Source organism: Tachyglossus aculeatus, chromosome 11 (assembly GCF_015852505.1).
Source record: "Tachyglossus aculeatus isolate mTacAcu1 chromosome 11, mTacAcu1.pri, whole genome shotgun sequence".
In the NCBI taxonomy this organism is placed as follows: Eukaryota; Metazoa; Chordata; class Mammalia; order Monotremata; family Tachyglossidae; genus Tachyglossus; species Tachyglossus aculeatus.
In genome coordinates this window covers 22,165,454-22,190,989 of record NC_052076.1, presented here as the reverse complement: position 1 = coordinate 22,190,989, position 25,536 = coordinate 22,165,454, and the positions used below count along the sequence as shown (strand labels likewise).

Below are 25,536 nucleotides of genomic sequence, written 5' to 3'. Positions count from 1 at the left end.
ATGTTTACTATCCTATTTATTTTATTAATATGTTTTGTTGTCTGTCTCCCCCTTCTAGACTGTGAGCCCACAGTTGGGTAGGGACCGTCTCTATATATTGCCAACTTGTACTTCCCAAGCGCTTAGTACAGTGCTCTGCACACAGTAAGTGCTCAATAAATATAACTGAATGAATGAATACCACCAATTGGTTGATTACCACTTATAAAATAACCAGGCCCCAATTGTAAATATTTCTCTGTTGTCTGCCCCATTACAGTGCCTTCTCATCAGTGCCCTGATGAGAAGCAGCGTGGCTCAGTGGAAAGAGCCCGGGCTTTGGAGTCAGAGGTCGTGGGTTCAAATCCCGGCTCCACCAACTGTCAGCTGTGCGACTTTGGGCAAGTCACTTCACTTCTCTGGGCCTCAGTTCCCTCATCTGTAAAATGGGGATTAAAACTGTGAGCCCCCCGTGGGACAACCTGATCACCTTGTAATCTCCCCAGCGCTTAGAACAGTGCTTTGCACATAGTAAGCGCTTAATAAATGCTATCATTATTATTATTATTATCTCGAGCTTCTGCCGTTCTTTCCCAAGGGTTTAAAGCAGTGTACTGCACTCAGTAGGTGCTCAGCCCACTCCTTTTCCACGACTCCTACTATTGGAGGCTACAAGGGAGGACACGACAAGCCACTAAGGATGAACGCATCTGGGGGAATTGTTCAGTTTGGATGGAACAAAACAAAACATCCTCCCCTTACCAGTCTCCAGAAACAGATTTCCCTCAGTTCTCAACAGAGCTCAAAGACCATGAGCCCCAGAGATTTGCAAATTCAACCCGAGCCCAGGCCCCAGGGCCAGAACGAGTCACACTTTCTCTCCAGATTGGGTGCCTGCTTGCCCACTGGCCACAGGATGCCCAGAGAGCCAGGGTGGGTTCCAGCTGGCAGGGACTGGCACAAATGGCTTCTGGGTCCCGGGGAGCCCACCAATGGTTGTTTGGCAAGGAGTGACCCAAAAGAAGAGCAAGATGGGTTTGCTCTGAGACCTCAGGCTGAGCAGGATGGGGGCAGACCAAAACAGAAACTTAGGGTGCAAGAGAAATGACAAAAGATTAATTTCAGATTAAAAAAAACCAAACCCACAAAACAAAAAACATCAACAGCATAAAACCCCACCATACATTATTTAAGTCTTCGGATCCTTAAAACAACACTTCAACCTGGCCCCAGCCCAATTCCTGATGGCGACGCAGGGCTTCTGATCCCATAAAGAGGGCCGAGAGGAACCCGCAGCACCTTCTATTGAGGCATCGGTCCCCCAACCCGCCCGGGCCAAGGCTGGGCTCTCCTTCCTGAGGGGCCGGCCCTTCAGCTGGGACTCGAGGGAAGGGGCTTGCGGTATCTGCACTGAATCCAGATCCGGTACATGGTCAGCTGCCTCCCTCGGTTCACTTGGAGCCGGCTGTCCACCACGTTCTGAACCTTTTCCAGTCCAGCGGAAGAGAATAGGCCGTGCAGCTCATCTGGTTCAGGAAAGAGGAGGGCATTAGATCAAGCAATCCATTTCCACTTTCCATACCACGCTGGGCTCTGGGGACATCAGCGATCCCCAGGAGGCGAGGGGGTGGCAGAAAGAGATATGGACAGGGACAGAGAGAGACAAGCCGAGGGGCCTCAGGTTGGAAGCCCAACTCAGCAAGGGGACGCCTTGGGGTCGTGGTCATCGATTCAGGGGTCTCCACTCCCTCTCCCCTCCCGGCCCCAGTTCTGCCAGGTATCCAGCTGGCCCCAGGGAGCTTGCACTGCACATGGATGGGTCTCCTATGTGCACTTTCTAACGCTGGCCAGAAGTCTGATCTTCAGCCCCCTCCTCATTGTGCTTGTGCTGGATGAAGGGAAGGCCCCCAGGAGACCGGTTCTGGCCCTGCCAACAACATTAGACTCCTGCTCCTCACTAGAGTGGAAGCTCCTTGTGGGTGGGGAGTGTGTTCTTCTTTCTGATCGCATATGTTCAAAGTCACACCCTTACTACCATGACTGCTCCACTCACACAGCCTGTGCCTGAAAAAGCCATTCTGGCTCCTGAGGGGGGAGAGGTGTGGCAGGACCACAAGTGTGGGGCAGACGTGTGAAAGGGCCACTGCTGCGGGAGGAGGAGGAGTACAGGAAGGGTCAATGGGAAAGGCAAACCGTTCTCAGCCACTAGAGCCACTTCGGGCTGACGTTCTGATCTGTGGCTGGCGCCAGGAGACTTCCCGCTCCCCCACCTCGCTCCCCATTTTCCCGGCACCGCTGCTGACTTGGGGGGGCAGGAAGGATCTGGGGAGTCATCAGCTTGTTTCCATGGCTTTGGGAGGGAGCGGAAGGCAGGAGCGGGGAGGCTCTGCAGCGACCACCCCACTGGGCTCTCCCTCTTCCAAAAGGGAACTGGAGGAGGGATTCAACTGGTGCTGGAGGCAGGGTTTAACCAGAGCGGGATAGGGAGGTGGGGGTGGAGACACAGTGAGGAGCTACCACCATAGACCCAATCCCACCCCTGATTAGCTGAGGAATTGAAAAGGCTTCCGAGGATCATGCTTCGTGTGAGACCAAAGCCATTTGGAGTGCTGCAGGCTTTGCTGTCAGTCAATCCACAAATTAGAGTGAATATCAGATTTGGGCACAAGGCCATCGACTGCCACACGAGTCCAGACTTTGGGACGATCTAGCAGGTGGCGTTCCACAGGAGACTTTCTGTCACCATATACGTCACGCCCGCCTGCCTTGAGTCGTAGGGTTATTCGACTTCACCGTGTCGATCTTCGCCGTCATTCCCTGGAGCAAATCTGTATTGCAAAGCCTATTTAAGATGGCCGGGTTTAGAGGGGCTAATACGAAGGGAAGCATTTCATACCTTGGGTGAAGAAGTAAACTCTGGTTCCATCCCCTCTCACGTAAAAGTTTTCCGAAAGGCAACGTCCTGCGAAGAAGAGAATCGTGTTTTACAATTCTGAAAGACTGCTCTTCACCCAACGGGGCACTCACTCCCTGTTCTCTGACAGAAAACAGAATTCGTCTTTGAGTTTCTATGGGGCCCCAAGGTCGCTTGGGTGTCTCTCCCCAAGCCCAGACAAAGGGCATCTTAAGGTGCGGCAGGGTCTCGGGAGGGCCGTGGGGGATGGTGGGGGCCCCGGGCCCGGCTCCCCGCCTGCCTCGGAACCCAGGCCCAGCCTGACATTCCGACGTTCGACCCCAGTGCTGGGGGTCAGGGAACCCCCAGAGCAGCCACATCTGCCTGCTGCCAGGCTGAGGATCTCTGGCAGCCCACAGCAATGATCGCATATGTTCAAAGGCATCATCCACGTGTGAATGTAACAAGGGAGGGATCACGTGCCACCCGGCCACACTCAATCAATCAATCGTATTTATTGAGCGCTTACTGTGTGCAGAGCACTGTACTAAGTGCTTGGGAAGTACAAGTTGGCAACATACAGAGACAGTCCCTACCCAACAGTAGGCTCACAGTCTAAAAGGAGGAGACAGAGAACAAAACCAAACATACTAACAAAATAAAAAGAATAGATATGTACAAGTAAAATAAATAAATAAATAGAGTAATAAATATGTAAAAACATATATACATATATACAGGTGCTGTGGGGAAGGGAAGGAGGTAAGATGGGGGGGATGGAGAGGGAGACGAGGGGGAGAGGAAGGAAGGGGCTCAGTCTGGGAAGGCCTCCTGAAGGAGGTGAGCTCTCAGTAGGGCCTTGAAGGGAGGAAGAGAGCTAGCTTGGTGGATGGGCAGAGGGAGGGCATTCCGGGCCCGGGGGATGACGTGGGCCGGGGGTCGATGGCGGGACAGGCGAGAACGAGGTACGGTGAGGAGATTAGCGGTGGAGGAGCAGAGGGTGCGGGCTGGGCTGTAGAAGGAGAGAAGGGAGGTGAGGTAGGAGGGGGCGAGGTGATGGACAGCCTTGAAGCCCAGGGTGAGGAGTTTCTGCCTGATGTGCAGATTGATTGGTAGCCACTGGAGATTTTTGAGGATGATTTTTGAGGACTCGTGCATGAGTCTACCGGGGGAAAGCCTTTGGGGGCTCGGGGCACTGCTCCCACAGACAGCCCTTCCGGCTCACAGAGATCTGAGCAGTGGGAGAGAGAGGAAGGCAGGGAGAGAGAGGAGACCAGTCTACCCAGGCCAGGAGGGCCTAGGCACCCCCAGGAACCGGCTCTGGTGTTGAGTCGTAAACCACAAGACCGGGGACCAAACCTGTCTTAAAGCGAAGCTGGGCCATGTCGTATCGGCCGTAGTCTCGGAGGAGAATCCGCCCCCCAGGCTTCAGAAGGCAGCTTAGCCTGACGATGGCATTCTGCATCCTGGGGAAGAAGGAGCCAAGAAGGTCAGCAGGCCCAGTGATGGAGGCCTCCCTCCACACGGCCCACAGACCAAATATGGCAGTTTTCCAGCCGAAAAATTCAACTGGCCTTCCGCCACTTTGTTGGAACCGCAGTTGAAAACGGACGTTTTGTTCTCCGCTGCTCAATCACTTGACGGCGCCCAAAAGACCGACGATGGAGTTGGACGAGGAGGATCTCCGGCTGCGGGGGCGGGCGTGGGGACAGCTCGCCTGCAGGCGGAATCGGCCCAGCCCAAGTAGACTGACATGCCCCACGGACGCTCGAAATTCACCAGATCCCTCCATGGTCCTCCCAAATCCCTTGAGCAGCTCTCTCTGTCTGGTAGGCTAACCCACCCTACGAGCAGTGCCACAAGAGAACTGCAGAGTGGCCGGCTCCGAGGCGGCCCCCATGTTCCAGATCTAGGGAGAAAAGCTTTGGTTCCTTGATGAGACTGAAAAACTTCTGGACTGGGTGGGATTTTTTTTTTACTTCAAGGGAAGCTATACAGAAGTTGGGCCCAGGCGTTTGCCAGAAAAGTCTGAGATAATGGATCGACACAACTGGTTTTGGCTGGAAAATTTGGCCGAGGATGCATTATTGTCATTGGGAAGAATTTCCAGTTAGATGGCTAGAATGCTAAATATTTAAAAATCCACAGGACGAAGTAGAAGAGTTTGCCATTACTGTGGAGGGGGAGCCCATCTGGTGGGAGGGGCATCCTTTGGCCGCTGAGACGAAGCCAGAGAAGTGAGAAGGTGAGCTACATTAGCCCGGCGGTGACATTGGGAGCGCAAAGCCAGAAATCTGAACAGTTTACTTAGCTTTCCCTATCTCCTGTCTTCCTGCCAGGGCGCTGCAACCGAGACAGGGAATGGTCCAAAGAGGAAGCCACGGTCCAAATAATTCCCCGTCTCCCAAAAACAATCTTACAGTTGACGGGACACCCTGAGTTGCACTAAACACTGAGTGAAAAGTTAAATGACCAAAGAGCGAGACACCTGGCCTACAGGACACCCCTACAGGTAATCTGGCGGCACCCCGAAAGGAGGAACTTTGTTCCAGGAACTACCCTCTCTGTACCAAGTTGAGTGAGATCTGTGGGGCAGTAAACAGAAAAGTGTACACTGGGGAGGAATGTCACATGTTGTAGCATGTGGTACTCTTCTGCCTTACGGTTATGGCAGCTACTCACGGACTTGCAGGGTGGGTGGGCATTTAGGGGGTGTGTGTGTGTGTGTGTGTGTGTGTGTCTTCCCCAGTAATTATAAATTACTGACTTCCCCAGGGTGGGCATTTGGGGGGGGTGGGGGTGGGGGTGGGGGTGGTGTGTGTGTGTGTGTGTGTGTGTGTGTGTGTGTGTGTGTGTGTGTGTGTGTGTGTGTGTGTGTGTGTGTGTGACTTCCCCAGTAATTATAAATTACTGACTTCCCCAGTAATTATAAAAACCTGACTGCTCACCCCAAAAACAACTTGGGTTGGGGTGGGGGCACACGGAGGGTGCGCAAAATTCTGGTCCAGACAAAATAATGACTAACGGTTCATTCCATTTTATGCATAGCCTTCTAATTTTTTCAATTTTTCTGAATACAGCCAAATCCACCTCTTCAAGATAATGGCATGAAGACGCCACGGCTGTTCATTTAAAAACTGTGGTATGAATTAAGCACTTACTATAGGCCAAGCACTAGACTAAGTGGTGGGTAGACATGAGATAATCAAGTCAGTCATAGCCCCGTACCACGTGGGGCTCACAGTCTAAGTAGAAGGGAGAACAGGTTTTGAATCCCCATTTTACCAATGAGGAAACTGAGGCCCCAGAGAAGTGAAGTGACTTGCCCCAAGTCATCCAGCAGGCGGGATTAGAAACCTGGTCCTCTGATTCCCAGGCCCGGCTCTTTCTACTAGGCTGTGCCGCTTCATTTACCAAATACCATTTTCACTAGTTCAGAATTCCAGGATCCTTTCAGGAGTTTTTTTTAGGGCGTGGGAACTGAGCCAGGTTTACTTCGGCCTAGAATGGCGGTTCCTGGCTACCACACCAGGCTAACGTACAAGGACCGGCAACTTGTCTTTCTTGGGTTTCCAGTGTCCCGCTGACCCTGGGGCCCTGGAGGGAATGAGGAGCTTCTAAACGAAGGGACCCTGTAGAGGTCTTGGCTGTCACCCCTTCAGCCCCAGCTCTTTAGCTCCACTTCCAACTCCGAACAGCCAGCAGGAGCAGAGGTGGCAGATTTCTCCCTGCTATGTCCCGCTTTATAATCATCATCATCATCATCATCAATCGTATTTATTGAGCGCTTACTATGTGCAGAGCACTGTACTAAGCGCTTGGGAAGTACAAATAATAATGATGGCATTTATTAAGCACTTACTATGTGCAAAGCACTGTTCTAAGCGCTGGGGAGGTTACAAGGTGATCAGGTTGTCCCACGGGGGGCTCACAGTCTTAATCCCCATTTTACAAATGAGGTAATTGAGGCCCAGAGAAGTTAAGTGACTTGCCCCAAGTCACACAGCTGACAATTGGCGGAGCCGGAATTTGAACCCATGACCTCTGACTCCAGAGCCCGGACTCTTTCCACTGAGCCACACAATCCCAGCTGTACTCCATCAGGCTGGCCTGGGCCACTGCCATCACATCATCCTTCCAGGCTCCAGAGGCCAAGCCTGGGCTCCATAAGAATGGACAATAAACCAGAGGCAAAGAGTAACCAACCTTTTGTGATGGAGGATAGTAAAAATTCCCAGTCATACCCTATGGGCCCCCCAGGGAAAAATTCTTTTCATGCCTTCTCCAAATATTAATACATTTTTATGTAGCTCTAATGTTGGCTCATATTGGAAAGATCAAAAGGCCTCAAGAGCTGCCCTTTAACACGTGAAGGCATTCAGCTGAATGATTACAACTTAGTGCTCATAAATAACCACTTTCCAAGTGGTCAACCTCATCTGGAAAAAACTGGCCCAGAGATAAAGCACAATTTCCAGAGTTCAGAGTCAGCAGGTGAGTGAAGTAAAACCAGTCCTTACGCCACAAAACTGCACACCCCTTCATCCTAAATGCAGAGGAGTGCTCCTCCATGAATATATGTAGTTACACAGGGACGACCAGGGACCTTGGGGGTGGGAGAGCCTGATATTGTCTCAGAGTTGGGGGTTCAGTGTTTTTCCACTAAATTGGAAGTTTCCTGAGGGCAGGAATCTTGGTTACTGTACGTAGGGCAGTAACAGCTTGGCTTTAAGAAATGCTACTGAGTGGTCTAGTGGAAAGAGCATGGATCTGGGAATCATTGGACCTCGTTTCTAATACCACCTCTGCCCCTTGCCTGCTGGGTGACCTTGGGCAAGTCACTTCACTTCTCTGGGCCTCAGTTTCCATATCCATAAAAATGGGGGTTTCAATACCTGTTCTCCCTCCTACTTAGACTGGGAACTACTTGGGGTCAGGGACTGGGTCTGACCTGACTGCCTTATACCTACCCCAGCCCTTAGTACGGTGCTTGGCACGTAGTAAACGTGTTTGACAGATACCATGGTTTGGTTCAGGATTATGTATGCTCAGCTAAATGTTGAAAATGTGCCAAGAAGGCGACGTATGGGACATGGAGAAGAAAGACTCATGCCAAAGCCCTGGTTTCACCACCCCCTAGACCACTTCCCATGTCTGCAGGAGAAACAGATCCAAGAGTGCCTTACTTGTTGGGATCAATGGCAGAGAGGACGAAGACCAGGATGATGATATCCAGACTCCCTTCGGGCATGGGGTAACTCTTGTGCTCATCACACAGGTCGTGAACGAAGGCGAAACAGCGGGAAGGATCGTACTCGGAATTTGCCTGCGGAACATTTTTAGTAAGGCAAAAAAACGGGTGGCAATGGTCATAATAAATTTCATGGACTAAAATGACATTCTGCATGAAAGGCAGTTTCTTCATTATCATCATAATCATCGGAGGATAGATAAAGTACTTTCTACGTGTCAAGTACTGAACAAAGTGCTGGGTAGATACAAGATAATCACCATCCTCGTCCCACACGAGACTCCCAGTATTTTATCCCCACTGTACAGATGAGGAAACTGAGGCCAAGAAGTTCAGTGGACTTGCCCGAGGTCCCGCAGCAGCGAAGTGGCAGAACAGGGCCTGGAGCCTGTGTCTCTGGAGTTCCAGTCCTGTGCTCTTGCACTAGACTAAGCCGTCCACCTCTCTCAGGGTGCACTAACTTCCATCAGCCTCCTTGCAACAGATGCTGCTGATCCCAGAGTACTGGTCCCAAGTGGGTGGCTTAGCTCAGCTAGAAAAAGAACAAGGGCACGATCCTATTGGCAAAGAAGTGATCGATGCAAGTGGGAGCCCCAGATGCTACTTTCCTGGATGATACCGAAGCAGCCACGTCATCCAGGGGCATGCTAGGTAGGCGGAGGAGCACACCGCTCCACCCTCACTGGGGAGGTAGCCAGAAAAAGATATCCAAACAACTGCCTGCCTCATTTCTGGCCCCAGGGCCCTGGACCACTGTAGTAGGAGGGCTTTATCTTGAGCGTGGAAGGGACCGCTGGCTGTGCATCGGGCTGGCCGGCTACACCCACTCATATGAACAAAATGTCACACGGCAGGTAGTGAACATACGGAATTGATAGCGAGTACTGGAAAATCATTGAGGCTGAAAACACCAGTAGGTTCAGAAAGGGTGGGGGTAAAATTCATGGGTGAGCAGTCCCTGACCTGTAGCGGAAAGTTTGGAATGCAGTGGGATGTTGACGTAGAACATCATCTCCTGTGAGACGGTGGATGGTCCATAAGGGCAGACGTCCAAGAAGGTGGCCGCCACCCGGCTCCTTCCAGTCGCCCGGCCCCGTTCCCACCATTGGAGGCGGGACACTGGGCTGACTGGAATCTTGGAATGGCCTCACTTGTCCTCTTGGGCTGAAATGTTTGCAACATCACACAGAGGATCCCCAGGGCCTAAGAATTTGCCCACCTCTGATGTTGATCGGTACGGTCTTTCTGATGGTTGGGGGGAAATATGGGAAATCCCAAGAGAACTGAATTCTTCAGGCCCCTTGGCTCTTTCTGCGGCTCCCCTTCGTGCCAAAAATGGAGCCGGGAAATGGTGACAGTAGAAAGCCATGGGGATTCGGCCCCACCAAATCTGGGACTGGAAGAGCCGTGCTTATGGACTTAACCTGGGAATGCAAATCCAAAGGCCGAAAGACTACATATGCTTCAGTCTCAATTCAACAGCCCTCTCTAAAGAAGGCTCCTAAAAGCCCCCACTCCAAAACACAGAAAACTGAATTACTAGGGGCATCTACTTACCCTGAAGACATTTATACTGTACTTCAATCCTTCTTATATCTAAAGTGACCTAGCATTCAAGCACCCACCCTACTACCAGAGAGCGACAAAGATGTTTAAAAATATCTGCATATAAACCTACTGGCTGCTATTAGCGCCCAGATGACAAGGGCACAGTGCAATCTTGTTACCAACTACCAGAGATTTGCTGACCTGCAGCACTTAACCTACCTGGACAAGGTCCACAGCTGTAGTGGAAAAGTCGCAGCAATAAACAAAAAGCCCAGGGTCACTGAAATAAAAGCCAGAGAAAAGGAGGAGACCGGTTTTACTACTGCCTGCTAGAGTGGCTATTCAGACAGTTTCCTACACAATTCTCAATCCCGCAACAGAATGGAGGGAAAATGGAGTATGAAGCAGCCACGGAGAAGGTTTAAAAGACACATCAGCTACCAGAATTTTAACCAGTCAATAGCAGACCAGTGACTGAGAGCTATGTACACAATAAGCTCATCATGGGTAGGGAATGTGTCTACCAATTCTACTGTAGTGTACCTTCCCAAGCACACAGTACAGTGCTCTGCACACAGTAAACGCTCAATGAATACAACTGACTGATTAGTACCAGTGCTGGGACACCCACCCTCACTGAAATCTTTTCATATCATAGGCTCTCAGCCCTGTTCTAATATTTCTACTTGAGGCATAACTGCAGCAATTCCTGTTAGCTTTCTTCTGAGTGACCACTAGACCATAGATAAGCAAAAACCTATTATGCACAATGATGAGAAGCAGCTCACTAGAATGCTGTTGCAAATATATTCGGGTCAGATGTGCACCCCTGCTACGCTCCCCAAGAGACTGGAACTTTTTTTTTTAATTGTAGTTATTAGGGTCTAACTACACATTGCCTTTCTGAGGCCCTTTGGCGACTACCCTCAATTAACTCTGAAACGATTTTACCCTCGTGTAACACACCTCACTGGGCTGGGTGCTCCCCAGTTCTGACAGGAGGGACCTTTGCATTCTAGTCCCTCCCTCGACTATCACCAATTCAGCTTCCTGATCTCTCATTCATTCATACGTATTTACTGAGTGCTTCCTACTACTACTACTAATGCCATTTATTAAGCGCTTACTATGTGCAAAACACTGTTCTAAGCGCTGGGGAGGTTACAAGGTGATCAGGTTGTCCCACGGGGACAGAGGGGCTCACAGTCTTCATCCCCATTTTACAGATGAGGTAACTGAGGCACAGGGAAGTTAAATGACTTGCCCGAAGTCACACAGCTGACAACTGGCAGAGCCGAGATTTGAACCCATGACCTCTGACTCCAAAGCCCGTGCTCTTTCCATTGAACCACGCTGCTTCTCTAAGTCCATCTCCGAGTCCTGCTGCACCTCCGCGTCCAACCTAATTATCTTATATTTATCTGAGTTTAGAAAAGTGACACATAGTAAGCACTCTGACGCATAGTAAGGACTTAACAAATAGCATAAAAAACCCCAAACGAGATGACAATCAAGCCGGGGGTGGGGGAAACGCGAGGAGAGAAGGTCTAAACCTACAACCCCCAGCCTCAAATTGACGGAGCCTGAAGGAGTGGGGAGGAGGGAAGCAGGAGCAAGAAGTGACCCCCAGAAAGGGTCAAGCTGGGTGGAATTGACCCTCCCAACCCACACCTGCGGTTCAATCCTGGTCTGGGAAGAAGGACTCCTTTCCCTGCGGATTGAGGGGGGACAGCCCCTCACAAACATCCTCAAGGAGGCTGGAAGGAAGGAAGGAAGGGCTCCGGGGGGCTTAAACCAGGAATTTTCCCCAGCCCCACTCAATGCCAAGAAATCACGTGACTGCGCCACTGTAAACGCAAACCAGCCCAACAGCTAAAGCTGTCTGGGTTTCCTCACCGTATCTGGTTCCCGCCCCATTCCCCTGGACAACACCCACCCGGGGGTTCTGAAGAATGGCTCATTCCCAAGCACTTAGTACAGTGCTATGGCTCAATGGTGCTGCACGCGGCCTTCCGCCAACATTATTTAATGCTCTTCCAACAGGGGCTTCCACTTTCATCTCCGAGGGCAGCACGTTCTAATCGGCCTGGGTATCCCGGCTCCGCCACTTGTCAGCTGTGTGATTTACTGTGTGCAAAGCACTACATTAAGCACTTGGGAGACTACAACAGACACAATCCTGCCCAAAACGAGCTCACAGTCTAGAGGAGGGGAGAGCCATTAATATAAATAGATAAATAAATTACATATGTATACATATGTGCTGTGGGGATGGGAAGGAGGATGAATGGAGGAGCAAGTACAAGCGGCACAGAAGGGAGTGGGAGAAGGGTTTAGTCAGGGAATTGGGAATACTCCATCTCGGCAAATACTTAATTTACAGGGATGTTCTGAAGCGTAGGTATATTTTGTAGTGTGCACAAAACACAATAAAAATGCTTAACCTCTCCTTTCAAATATTTACACAGCTACCCCCACCTAAGCCTCACTCCATCCACCCCTCAACCCAGACACACAGAGTGTACACCATTGTAAACTCTGTGTCTATGGTTAGTGCCTTGAACAATCCCCTTATATTTTTCTTTTTTTATGGTATTTCTTAAGCACTTACTATGTGCCAAACACTGTTTTAAGTGCTGAGGTAGGTACAAGTTAATTAGGTCGGACACAGTTCCTGCCTTGCATGGGACTCACAGTCTTAAGTAGGCAGGAGAACAGGCATTAAATCCCCATTTTACAGTTGAGGAAACTGAGGCACAGTGAAGTTAAGGGACTTTCCACTGTCACACAGCAAGCAATTGGCAGAGCTGGGAGAAAATCCCGGGTCCTCTGACTCCCAAGCCTGTGCTCCTTCTGCCGGGACACGCTGTTTCTCTGTCTCTGTCACTCCCACTTTGCGGGCTAGGGTCCGTATCTTCTTTCCCTCTGCTGCCTAAAGTGCTCAAGAGATGCTGCAGACTAACTGATCCTGAAGTTTCTCTGTTGTTACGTGGGGTTAAACTTTGTAAGGCACTTACTTGTTCGTTTGTAAAATTGGAAAAACTGTATTTCCAACACCACAGCCAACCTGCAGAAGAGAAGAACAGAGAATCACTCAAGTTTCCGATTATCTGCAGATCTGGAACGAGCACAAGGCTCAGCCTACATTCCCACCCCGATTTTTTACAAATGTCAGGGACACAGGGGAACCACATCAACCGGGTGTGCGCTGCACCCCTTGACGACTGTGCCTCGGTCGTGCGAAAGAAACAGCTCTTGAAAATGATGGGCCGGATTCCTGGGGGCTCTTGGGGGGCCGAGTGCCTTATGCAGAAAGGGGTACAATCCACACGCCTGAGGTCATGGCAGGCAGACAGGGTTACACTGTTCACCCACACCCGTAACCAATCACCTAGCAAGGCATGCTGACAGCTTAAGGGGGGCCATGCAAGGGAGCACGGATGGCTCAGCACAAGCCATCACCACACTGAAAAACCCTTCCGGTGCAAGTCCTGCTCACAGTGGGAGGCCTCAGAGCTGCGCTCAAAAAAGGCCCAGGCAAGTCCGGGGGGGGCTCCAGGACCTCTAAGCATGGGAGGCCAAAGAGATGGGAGGGAGGAGGAGTTTGCTCTCCACTCAGAGCCAGCTCGGGTCCGGACTGGGCTCCATCCTGGCTGGGTCAATGATGGATGTCGTATTTCAGGTTTCCGTGGGCTTTTCCCTGGGTGGGACAGGACCAGAGAGGAGGAAATGAAAATAGAGCCCCGCTCCCAGCAAACACTGGACAACTGTCAACGGCGGGCAACTCCGCGAGCTGCTCAGGGAACTCTCTCTACTCTCATTCCCTGTGCAGCTCCCACAAAGGACTTAGGAGTGAAGCTTGGGAGAAAAACACGACTGCTCGCACTGAACCAAAAACATTCTGGGACAAGAACGGGGACAAGGAACAGTTGGAAACCCTCAGTGGGCTTGGGGTCCCAATTCTCAGCCCCTCACCCTGGGGGGCTAAGCTCCCTCGGTTTCATCAGTGCCACCATCAGGTTGGAGCTGATGCATCCATTCCACTGATGGACACTGTGATCTACGCTGTACCTGAAACCCAGCGTCTGTTACGCTCCTCCATGCTCAAGGGGTGAGAATTACCTCTAATATCCGGTATGTGGCAGAAGATCCTGGAAAGTCGTCAATGCTCATTTTCAGGTGACTGAGTTTCTCAGCTATTTCCGCATCTGCACAGGACATCTGACCCTGTTCTTGGGAATCCGGCACTGGGAAACCGAGGGCATCCCCACAGCTTCCAGAGGCTCGGAGCATTTCGCTGCCGCTGGCCTCGGGCACCAAGCTCCCAGGGGTCTTTGCCGTCGGACGAGGGGCCAGTTCGGGAAATTCAGTGAAAAGCCAATGCCGGTCTTTGAAAAAGCGATTTTCGTGAATTTTGTAGAAACCATTCCAGTATTCATGGGCATTGACTTCATACTCGACTGTAAACAGAGTCACCAAAAGATCATTAAAAAAATGCACGCTCAAATATTTAAAATATTGCCATATTTAAAAACGCAAGTGCTTAAGTAGTAGAACTACGAAAATAGATTTCACTTCAACCGTACCCTACTGGACCTTAAAGGCCATTTTACAAGTGGAAGAACAAGATCAAGGCTCAGGCTGGGGAGAGGGACAAAATGGCAGATGTAGGGAGTAGGAAGCAGCTTGGCCAAGGAGTCAGGACGGGGGTTCTAACCCCACCTCCACCACTTGTCTGCTGTGTGACCTTGGGCAAGTCACAACTTCTCTTTGCCTGAGTTCCTTCATCTGTAGAATGGGGATTCAATACCAGTTCTCCATCCTACTTAGTCTGTGACCCCATGTAGGACAGTTGACTTTATACTTTATTTACCTTTGTGTTAAATACATCATTACCGTACAAAGAAAAGGCTATGTTAAATTTGCTTGCATCAAATAAGATTAACTTATAAAGATAATAGAATCTGTCATCCCCTAGAGTTCAATTAATTTGATTATTTTTTTAACATGCTTTGTTGACCGCTCACTCCACAGAGCAGTTGTACAATGTTTACGATATTTAGACTGTGAGCCCACTGCTGGGTAGGGACTGTCTCTATATGTTGCCAACTTGTACTTCCCAAGCGCTTAGTACAGTGCTCTGCACACAGTAAGCGCTCAATGAATACGATTGATTGATTGATTGATTGACAGAGACAGTGGCCAACCTGAGTATCTGGATCTTCCCCAGGGCTTAATACAGTGCATGGCACATAGTAAACAATTAACAAATACCACGATTATTATTATTTCGGGCAAAAGTATCACCTGACAGGTCACTTGTCCGAGATACCACCTCAACCTGAGATCCCTCTAGACCCAGTAGCTATAGAACTAAAAAATGTTACTGAAAGCGCTCAGCGGCAACAGAACCCACTGCTTCTTCTCCATAAGTTCTCTCCCCCCAAGCCTTAGAGACAAATTGATGAGAGTTATTGCCCCTAAACACACCTTTTTTCTCTGCAGGCACTAGCGTGGCGCTGTTTTCCTGGACTTTCTTCTGGGCAGCTGCTTCCTGTTCTCTTGACCATTCCACATTATCCCTGCAGAGAGAAGGAAGCCATCCGCCCAATCATCACCATAGGCAGAAGTGATTGCCTGCCTACTTTTGATGTAGGGCCCCACAGAGTCCTGGATGCCCGGCTCCCACGCCACAAAAACTCTGCATCCAGCAAGGAAGGGTTTTTGGCTGGTCACAGACCTCTCCCGGGGAGGGTTGACCGTGAGCCTAGCATCTCCCCAGGCCAGGGGCCCAGAAAGTCAATGGGATTCACTTTCAGGTGACCTGGTTTCCTCTTGGTCCCAGACGAAAGCAGCACCTGATACAGTGCTCCGCAAATAATAATAATAATAATGATAATGGCATTTATTAAGCACTTACTACGTGCAAAGCACTGTTCTAAGCGCTGGGGAGGTTACAAGGTGATCAGGTTGTCCCACAGGGGGCTCACAGTCTTAATCCCCATTTTACAGATGGAGTAACTGAGGTACAGAGAAGCTAAGTGACTTGCCCAAAGCCACACAGCTGACAATTGGCGGAGCCGGAATCTGAACCCATGAACTCTGACTCCAAAGCCCATGCTCTTTCTATTGAGCCACGCTGCTTCTCTAGTACTGGTAAGTGCTCAACAAATACCGCTCAAAATAGTAAGCGCTCAACAAATACCGCTGATTGATTGGGAGGGGCCCACGCTGGGTGGTAATGGGTGAGGGGAAGGGAGGAAGACCCAGGCAGTGGAGAAGGTGAGGGGTGGGGCGGGAGAGAAAGGGAGGTAGGGGAGTTTGTGAAGCTGCTTGACTGAGTAGAAAGATAATAATAATAATAATAATTATGGCATTTGTTAAGCGCTATGTGCAAAGCACTGTTCTAAGCGCTGAGAAGGTTACAAGGGGATCAGGTTGTCCCACGTGGGGCTCACAGTCTTAATCCCCATTTTACAGATGGGGTAACTGAGGCCCAGAGAAGTGAAGTAACTTGCCCAAAGTCACACAGCTGACAAGTGGCAGAGCCGGGATTTGAACCCATGCCCTCTGACTTCAAAGCCCCTGCTCTTCCCACTGAGCCATGCTGCTGGGAGTCAGAAGGACCTGGGTTCTAATTCCAACCCCACCATTTGCTCTTTTTGATTTGTTTGTTTTTTGCTGGGTGACCCTGGGCAAGTCAATTCACTGCTTAGAGAAGCAGCGTGGCTCAGTGGCAAGAGCCCAGGCTTGGGAGTCAGAAGTCGATTCTAATCCCGGCTCCGCCGCTTGTCAGCTGTGTGACTATGGGCAAGTCCCTTAACTTCTCTGGGTCTCAGTGACCTCATCTGTAAAATGGGGATTAAGACTGTGAGGTCTTAATGTGAGGTGTAAAATGGGGACTGAGACTGTGAGCCCCCCATGGGACAATCTGATCACCCTGAAACCTCCCCAGCGCTTAGAACAGTGCTTGGCACATAGTAAGCGCTTAATAAATGCCATCATTATTATTATTAGAACAATGCTTTGCACTCACCAAGTGCTTAAATAATGCCATTATAAAGGGAGAAGCAGGAGGCGGTGGGGACCCAGTAAGCGCTGAATAAAAAGGAAGGAAGGAAGGAAGGACGGACGGACGGTGCTTGGGGAGGGGAAGGGGGAATAACAATGATGGCATTTAAGTGCTTATGTGCAAAACACTGTTCTAAGCGCTGGGGGGATACAAGGTGATCAGGTTGTCCCACGTGGGGCTCACAGTCTTAATCCTCATTTTACAGATGAGGGAACTGAAGCCCAGAGAAGTTAAGTGACTTGCCCAAAATCACACAGCTGAGAAGTGGTGGATCCGGGATTAGAACTCATGACCTCTGACTCCAAAGCCCGGGCTCTTTCCACTGAGCCACGCTGCTTCTATAATAATAATAATGGCATTTATTAAGCGCTTACTATGTGCAAAGCACTGTTCTAAGCGCTGGGGGGGGGGGGATACAAGGTGATCAGGTTGTCCCACGTGGGGCTCACAGTCTTAATCCTCATTTTACAGATGAGGGAACTGAGGCCCAGAGAAGCTAAGTTATATATGTTTGTACATATTTATTACTCTATTTATTTATTTATTTTACTTCATCATCATCAATCGTATTTATTGAGCGCTTACTATGTGCACAGCACTGTACTAAGCGCTTGGGAAGTACAAATTGGCAACATCTAGAGACGGTCCCTACCCAACAGTGGGCTCACAGTCTAAAGGGGGGAGACAGAGAACAAAACCAAACATACTAACAAAATAAAATAAATAGAATAGATATGTACAAGTAAAATAAATAAATAAATAGAGTAATAAATATGTACAAACATATATACCGGTGCTGTGGGAAAGGGAAGGAGGTAAGCTGGGGGGGATGGAGAGGGGGACGAGGGGGAAAGGAAGGAAGGGGCTCAGTCTGGGAAGGCCTCCTGGAGGAGGTGAGCTCTCAGCAGGGCACCTGTATATATGTATATATGTTTGTACATATTTATTTATTTTACTTGTACATATCTACTCTATTTATTTTATTTTGTTAGTATGATTGGTTTTGTTGTTTGTCTCCCCCTTTTAGACTGTGAGCCCACTGTTGGGTAGGGACCGTCTCTAGATGTTGCCAACTTGGACTTCCCAAGCGCTTAGTCCAGTGCTCTGCACGCAGTAAGCGCTCAATAAATACGATTGATTGATTGATTGATTGATTGATTACCAGGCGTTGTAGTGGAATACGCTGTCCGGGCTGTTCAGAAAGCGAGTCCCGAACTGAGGTCGCTTTCCCTCGGCGGCGGCGGCGGCGGCGGCGTCTCCATGCCAGCGGTCGGCCATGACACCGGAAGCGGAAATGGCGCCCTTTTGCGAGGAAAAACTTTATTGAGCCCCTCGTGGGCGGCCACCGCCGGGAGACCGTTGGGCGGGAAAAGCTGAGGGAAAATCAATCAATCGTATTCGTTGAGCGCTTACTGTGTGCAGAGCACTGGACTAAGCGCTTGGGAAGTACAAGTCGGCAACACATAGAGACGGTCCCTACCCAACAGCGGGCTCACAGTCTAGAAGGGGGAGACGGAGAACAAAACCAAACATACTAACAAAATAAAATAAATAGAATAGATAGGTACAAGTAAAATAAATAAATACATGAGTAATAAATATGTACAAACATATATACATAGAGGAGCATAATGGCCTAGTGGAAAGAGCACGGGCTTTGGAGTCAGAGGTCATCATCAATCGTAACCCCCCATCTTACCTCCTTCCCTTCCCCACAGCACCTGTATATATGTATATATGGTTGTACATATTTATTACTCTATTTATTTATTTATTTTACTTGTACATTTCTATCCTATTTATTTTATTTTGTTGGTATGTTTGGTTCTGTTCTCTGTCTCCCCCTTTTAGACTGTGAGCCCACTGTTGGGTAGGGACTGTCTCTATGTGTTGCCAATTTGTACTTCCCAAGCGCTTAGTACAGTGCTCTGCACATAGTAAGCGCTCAATAAATACGATTGATTGATTGATTGATTGATTGAGCGCTTACTGTGTGCAGAGCACTGGACTAAGCGCTTGGGAAGTCCAAGTTGGCAACATATAGAGACAGTCCCTGCCCAACAGTGGGCTCACAGTCTGAAAGGGGGAGACAGAGAACAAAACCAAACATACTACCAAAATAAAATAAACAGAATAGATATGCACAAGTAAAATAAATAAATAAATAAAGTAATAAATATGTACAAACATATATACATAGAGGAGCAGCATGGCCTAGTGGAAACAGCACGGGCTTTGGAGTCAGAGGTCATCATCAATCGTATTTATTGAGCGCTTCCTGTGTGCAGAGCGCTGGACTAAGCACTTGGGAAGTACAAGTTGGCAACATATAGAGACAGTCCCTACCCAACAGCGGTCTCACGGTCTAGAAGGGGGAGACAGAGAACAAAACCAAACATACTAACAAAATAAAATAAACAGAATAGATATGTACAAGTAAAATAAATAACTAGAGTAATAAATATGTACAAACATATATACATATATACAGAGGGATGGTTTTTGTCAGGCAGGTCAGGGTGGGGGAGGCCTTTGTTAGGCAGGTTTTATGGCAGGAAGTTTTGGCGGGCATTCTTCTTCCATGAGGAAGGGTGTACAAAGGGATGGGAGGAAGGGATGGGAAAACAAAATGGAGATCAGACAAACCCGATCACAACAATATATAATATATACAGGTGCTGTGGGGAAGGGAAGGAGGTAAGATGGGGGAATGGAGAGGGGGAGGAGGTCATGGGTTCGAATCCGAGCTCCACCACATGTCTGCTGGGTGACCTTGGGTAAGTCACTTAACTTCTTGGAGCCTCGGTTACCTCATCTGTAAAATGGGGGTGAAGACTGTGAGCCTCACGTGGGACAACCTGTTCACCTTGTATCCCCCCCAGCGCTTAGAACAGTGCTTTGCACATAGTAAGCGCTTAACAAATGCCATCATTAATATACATATATACAGGTGCTGTGGGGAAGGGAAGGAGGTAAGACAGGGGGGATGGAGGGGGCACAAGGGGGAGAGGAAGGAGGGCTAGCTTGGCGGATGTGGGGAGGGAGGGCATTCCAGGCCAGGGGGATGACGTGGATCCACCCCAGCGCTTAGAACAGTGCTTGGCACATAGTAAGCGCTTAACAAATACTATTTTATTATTATTATTATTATTATTGTTTCTTGCCCCGCACAAAGACGGCGCAGGTAGCTTGAGGGAGCTGGACTGTGAGCCTGTTGTTGGGTAGGGACCGTCTCTCTATGTTGCTGATTTGTACTTTCCAAGCGCTTAGTACAGTGCTCTGCACACAGTAAGCGTTCAATAAATACAATTGAATGAATGAATGAAAGGGAGGGAGGGAGAAAGCTGAGGGAGCGCGAGGGAAAGGCGACAGAGGCCTCAGAGGCCTCGGACCGGCCTGCAGATGCCGTTTCGGCCCGGCACTGGCAATGGGAAGCAGTGTGGCTCAGTGGAAAGAGCCCGGGCTTTGGTGTCACAGCTCACGGCTTCAAATCCTGGCTCCACCAACTGATGATGAGGGCATCTGTTAAGTGCTTACTATGTGCAAAGCACTGTTCTAAGCACTGGGGAGGTGATAAGGTGATCAGGTTGTCCCACGGGGGGCTTACAGTCAATCCCCATTTGACAGATGAGGTAACTGAGGCCTAGAGAAGTGAAGTGACTTGCCCAAAGTCACACAGCTGACATTTGGTGGAGCTGGGATTTGAACCCATGACCTCTGACTCCAAAGCCCAGGCTCTTTCCACTGACCCACGCTGCTTCTCTACTGTCAGCTGGGTGACTTTAGGCAAGGCACTTTACTTCTCTACGCCTCAGTTCCCTCATCTGGAAAATGAGGATTGAGACTGTGAGCCCCCCGTGGGACAACCTGATCACCTTGTGTCCCCCAGCGCTTAGAAAAGTGTTTTGCACCTAGTAAGATTTTAATAAATGCTATTATTATTATTATTATTCTCTGTGCCTCAGTGACCTCATCTGCAAAATGGGGATTGACCGCGAGCCAACCTGATCACCTTGTATCCCCCCCAGCAATTAGAACAGTGTTTTGCACATAGTAAGATTTTAATAAATGCCATTATTATTATTATTATTTTTTTTATTATTATTCTCTGTGCCTCAGTGACTTCATCTGTAAAATAGGGATTAAGACTGTGAGCCCCCCGTGGGACAACCTGATCACCTTGTATCCCCCCAGCAATTAGAACAGTGTTTTGCACATAGTAAGATTTTAATAAATGCCGTTATTATTCTCTGTGCCTCAGTGACCTCATCTGTAAAATGGGGATTGACCGTGAGCCAACCTGATCACCTTGTATCCCCCCCAGCAATTAGAACAGTGTTTTGCACATAGTAAGATTTTAATCAATGCCATTATTATTATTATTATTATTATTATTATTATTATTATTATTCTCTGTGCCTCAGTGACCTCATCTTTAAAATGGGGATTAAGGCTGTGAGCCCCCCGTGGGACAACCTGATCACCTTGTATCCCCCCAGCAATTAGAACAGTGTTTTGCACATAAGATTTTAATAAATGCCATTATTATTATTATTCTCTGTGCCTCAGTGACCTCATCTGTAAAATGGGGATTAAGACTGTGAGCCCCCCGTGGGACAACCTGATCACCTTGTATCCCCCCAACTCTTAGAACAGTGCTTTGCACATAATAAGCACTTAATAAATGCCACCATCATTATTATTATTATTCTCTGTGCCTCAGTGACCTCATCTGTAAAATGGGGATTAAGACTGTGAGCCCCCCCCATGGGACAACCTGATCACCTTGTATCCTCCCAGCAATTAGAACAGTGTTTTGCACCTAGTTAGCTTTTAATAAATGCCATTATTATTATTATTATTATTCTCTGTGCCTCAGTGACCTCATCTGTAAAACGGGGATTAAGACTGTGAGCCACCCCCATGGGACAACCTGATCACCTTGTATCCCCCCAGCGCTTAGAACAGTGCTTTGCACCTAGTTAGCTTTTAATAAATGCCATTATTATTATTATTATTATTATCATTCTCTGTGCCTCAGTGACCTCAACTGTAAAACGGGGATTAAGACTGTGAGCACCCCCATGGGACAACCTGATCACCTTGTATCCCCCCAGCGCTTAGAACAGTGCTTCGCACCTAGTTAGCTTTTAATAAATGCCATTATTATTATTATTATCATTCTCTGTGCCTCAGTGACCTCATCTGTAAAATGGGGATTAAGACTGTGAGCCCCCCCATGGGACAACCTGATCACCTTGTATCACCCCAGCGCTTAGAGCAGTGCTTTGCACATAGTAAGCACTTAATAAATGCCATTATTATTATTATCATCATTCTCTGTGCCTCAGTGACCTCATCTGTAAAACGGGGATTGACCGTGAGCCCCCCCATGGGACAACCTGATCACCTTCTATCCCCCCAGTGCTTAGAACAGTGCTTTGCATGTAGTAAGTGCTTAATAAATGCCATCATCATTATTATTATTATTCTTCTCTGTGCCTCAGTGACCTCATCTGTAAAATGGGGATTAAGACTGTGAGCCCCCCGTGGGTCAACCTGATCACTTTGTATCCCCCCCCAGCGCTTAGAACAGTGCTTTGCACATAGTAAGCGCTTAACAAATACCATCATCATCATCATAGTAAGCGCTTAACAAATACCATCATCCTCATCATCATCATAGTAAGTGCTTAACAAATACCATCATCCTCATCTTTCCTCCTCCTCCTCGGCCGGGAGGGAGGATCGAGCGCGCGCATGCTCGCTCTGCTGGCTGAGCCGGAGTACGGCCCTTCCACTCACTGGGTGGCATCTGTCCAAGGAGCCAAAGGTTAAGAGGGATGGATTCCCATGCGGCAGTTGTGTGGTTAGCTGATGGCACTGCTGGCTAATTGTTACAAGCTTTTTATTTCCTTTCGGAGCAGTGGAACTCCCTGTCGTCTGAGACGCTCGGGAATGGTCGGGGAAGTACCTTTGAGAGAAGTTCACTGCTTCTGTTTTAACCAATTTATCAGTGCCCTGGTTAGTTTTTGTCAGTAACTAGTGATTAGATTGTAAACGTCTTGTGGGCGGGAAACGTGCCTATAAACTCTGTTGTACTCTGCCGAGCACTTAATACAGTGCTCTGCACATGGTAACTGCTCAATAGATACCGCTGATTAATCGATGGATTGATTTACACCCTTAACCATTCTGGGGCCTCATTCCTGGCCTCCACTCAATTAGAAGGAATGCACAGGGTCAGGAGTTGGAGTCTTTAAATCCCAGAGGGATATGGGGAATTCCCGAAGGGTGATCCTTTAGGGAATCCTGTCCGGTTTATTCATTCATTCATTCAGCCATATTTATTGAGCGCTTATGGTGTGCAGAGCACTGTACTAAGCGCTTGGGAAGCACAAGTCGGCAACATATAGGGACGGTCCCTACCCAACAACGGGCTCATAGTCTAGAAGGGGGCGACAGACAACGAAACAAAACAAGTAGACAGGAGTCAAAACCATCAGAATAAATAGAATTATAGCTACATGTACATCATCAACAGAGTAGTAAATGTGTACAAGTAATGTGTACAAATATATACTATATATGTACAAGTAAAATAAATACATAAATATGTACAATATATATATATTTTATATATATATATATATATATTTACATCTATAGCACTTGATATGCTCGTAGGCAGGTAGAATGGAAACAGGAATATTTTGCTGGGAACTTGTTTCCCTCCCAACTTCTTAAGGCTGAGCTCAAAGCCTTTCACCCTCAAATTAAACTGTTCCTATGAAGCCTTCTGACCATGGAACTCCTCTGGTGTCTCTGATTCCCAGCTGAGCTTGAGTCTAGGTAGCCGGGAGTCTTCCCGTTCTATCAGTTGGTAGGAGCCCCTGCGCCCACACAATTCCCTATTCCTGAACCCCCACTTTTCCTTCTCAAATCACAATCCAGCATGGAAGTCATTCTAATTCCAGCTTTGCCATTGGCCACTTTCAGTAGATCCAGTGGAAAGTAATCAATCAATCGTATTTATTAAGCACTTACTGTGTGCAGAGCAATGTACTACGTGCTTGGAGAGTACTCTCTAACAGAGTTGGTAGATATAAACCCTGTCCACAGTGAACTTCTAGTCTAGATGGGGAGAATGCAATACAGAATTCTTCCTGATTGAACCATGGGGCAAAGCCTGAGATTTCTTGCTTCTCCCCACTCCACTCCACACCTCATGCTGCTGCTTGGATCATTTTTCTACAGAAATGTTCAGTCCACATCTTCCCACTCCTCAAGAACCTCCAGTGGTTGTCCAACCACTTCTGCATCAAACAGAAACTCCTTACTGTAGGATTTAGAGCACTCAATCAGCTCGCCCCCTCCTACCTTACCTCACCGATCTTCTTCAGCACAGCCCTCACACTTCGCTCCTCTAACGCCAACCTGTTCACCGTTCCCCAGTCTTGTCTATCTTGCTGCCAACCCATTTCCTACATCCTGCCTCTGGCCTGGAACTCCCTCCCTCTTCAAATCCGACAGACAATCAATCTCCCCACCTTCAAACCTTATTCAAGTTGCATCTCCTCCAAGAGGCCTTCCCTGATCTTTTCCCTGACTCCCTCTCCCTTCTGTGTCATCTATGCACTTGGATATGTACCCTTTAAGCACTTGATATCTACCCCACCCTCAGCCCCATAGTACTTATGTACATAGCCATAATTTATTTATTTACATTAATGTCTTTCCCTCTAGACTTAAGCTTGTTGTAGACAGGGAATGAGTCTGTCAAGTCTTGTACTTTCCCAAGTGCTTAGTACAGTGCTCTGCATGCAGAAAGCACTCAATAAATGCCACTGACTGATTGAATTCAGCTGGTCTAGACTCACTTCAGAGGAAATAATCAATCTGTCAATCCTATTTATTGAACTGTGAACTTACTGGGAACTGGGAACCCTGTGTGGGAGCTAAACATTTTGTCTCTACCCCAGTGCTTAAAATAGCGCTTGGCACATAGTAAGCGCTTAACAAATATCCTAATTGTTATTATTATCATTATTATTATTTATTGTGCACTCACTGGGTGCAAATCTGTGTACTCAGGTTTTGGAAAGCACAAAACCAACAAGTGACACATCTCTTGCCTACAAGGAACTTATAGTCTAACCAATACCTTTCACCTGTAGGAGGCTCAGCTCCCTATAGATTTCCTCTTGCATTAAATCATCAGTAATTTGATGTTTGTGGTAATAAACATGGTCATTACAGGGCTTCCTCTAGCAGTTTCTTTATGTTTGACCTTTTTGCTCTGAGGGCTCAAGTGACTCCCTTGAAGCTATACTTTCACACACCTAGGCCACTCCTGTACCTACCTATCATTCTCTCTGTTGTTGTTTCACCGCACCTTTGTAAATGGGGTCACACTGGACCACAGTATCTGTGCCAGCCACAGGATCCCCTTAACCATGGCAGCACATTTATCCTTTCCTAAAAAAAATAAAAACAGTGGTTTCTGTTAAGTGCTTACTTTGCGTCAAGCCCTGTACTAAGTCCTGGGGTAGACATTCATTTATTTATTCATTCAATCAGATTTATTGAGTGCTTACTCATGCTGAGCACTGTACTAAGCGCTTGGGAGAATACGATACAGTAATACATAGGCATATTCCCTGCCCACAATGAGCTTACAGTCTAGAGGAGGGGAGACAGGCATTAATATGAACAAATTGCAGATGTGTACAAAAGTGCTGTCCCCCTCTCAGGGTCATTCATTCATTCAATCGTATTTATTGAGTGCTTACT

The 25,536-nt window shown here is 48.3% G+C and overlaps 1 protein-coding gene across 1 annotated transcript; it reads right to left on the bottom strand.

The window, feature by feature from the left end:
* Positions 1-1,075: 1,075 nt before the first annotated feature.
* On the bottom strand, positions 1,076-25,201 carry METTL2A (methyltransferase like 2A). The gene is made up of 11 exons (XM_038754269.1): positions 25,139-25,201; positions 22,549-22,785; positions 17,906-18,045; positions 15,162-15,253; positions 13,794-14,131; positions 12,689-12,738; positions 9,891-9,951; positions 8,059-8,198; positions 4,232-4,338; positions 2,876-2,941; positions 1,076-1,505 (listed from the first exon to the last, which is right to left on the bottom strand). Exons 1-11 carry the CDS (start codon positions 25,199-25,201, stop codon positions 1,351-1,353), a joined length of 1,449 nt encoding a protein of 482 aa, XP_038610197.1. The 3' UTR covers positions 1,076-1,350.
* Between the last annotated feature and the right edge of the window lie 335 nt (positions 25,202-25,536).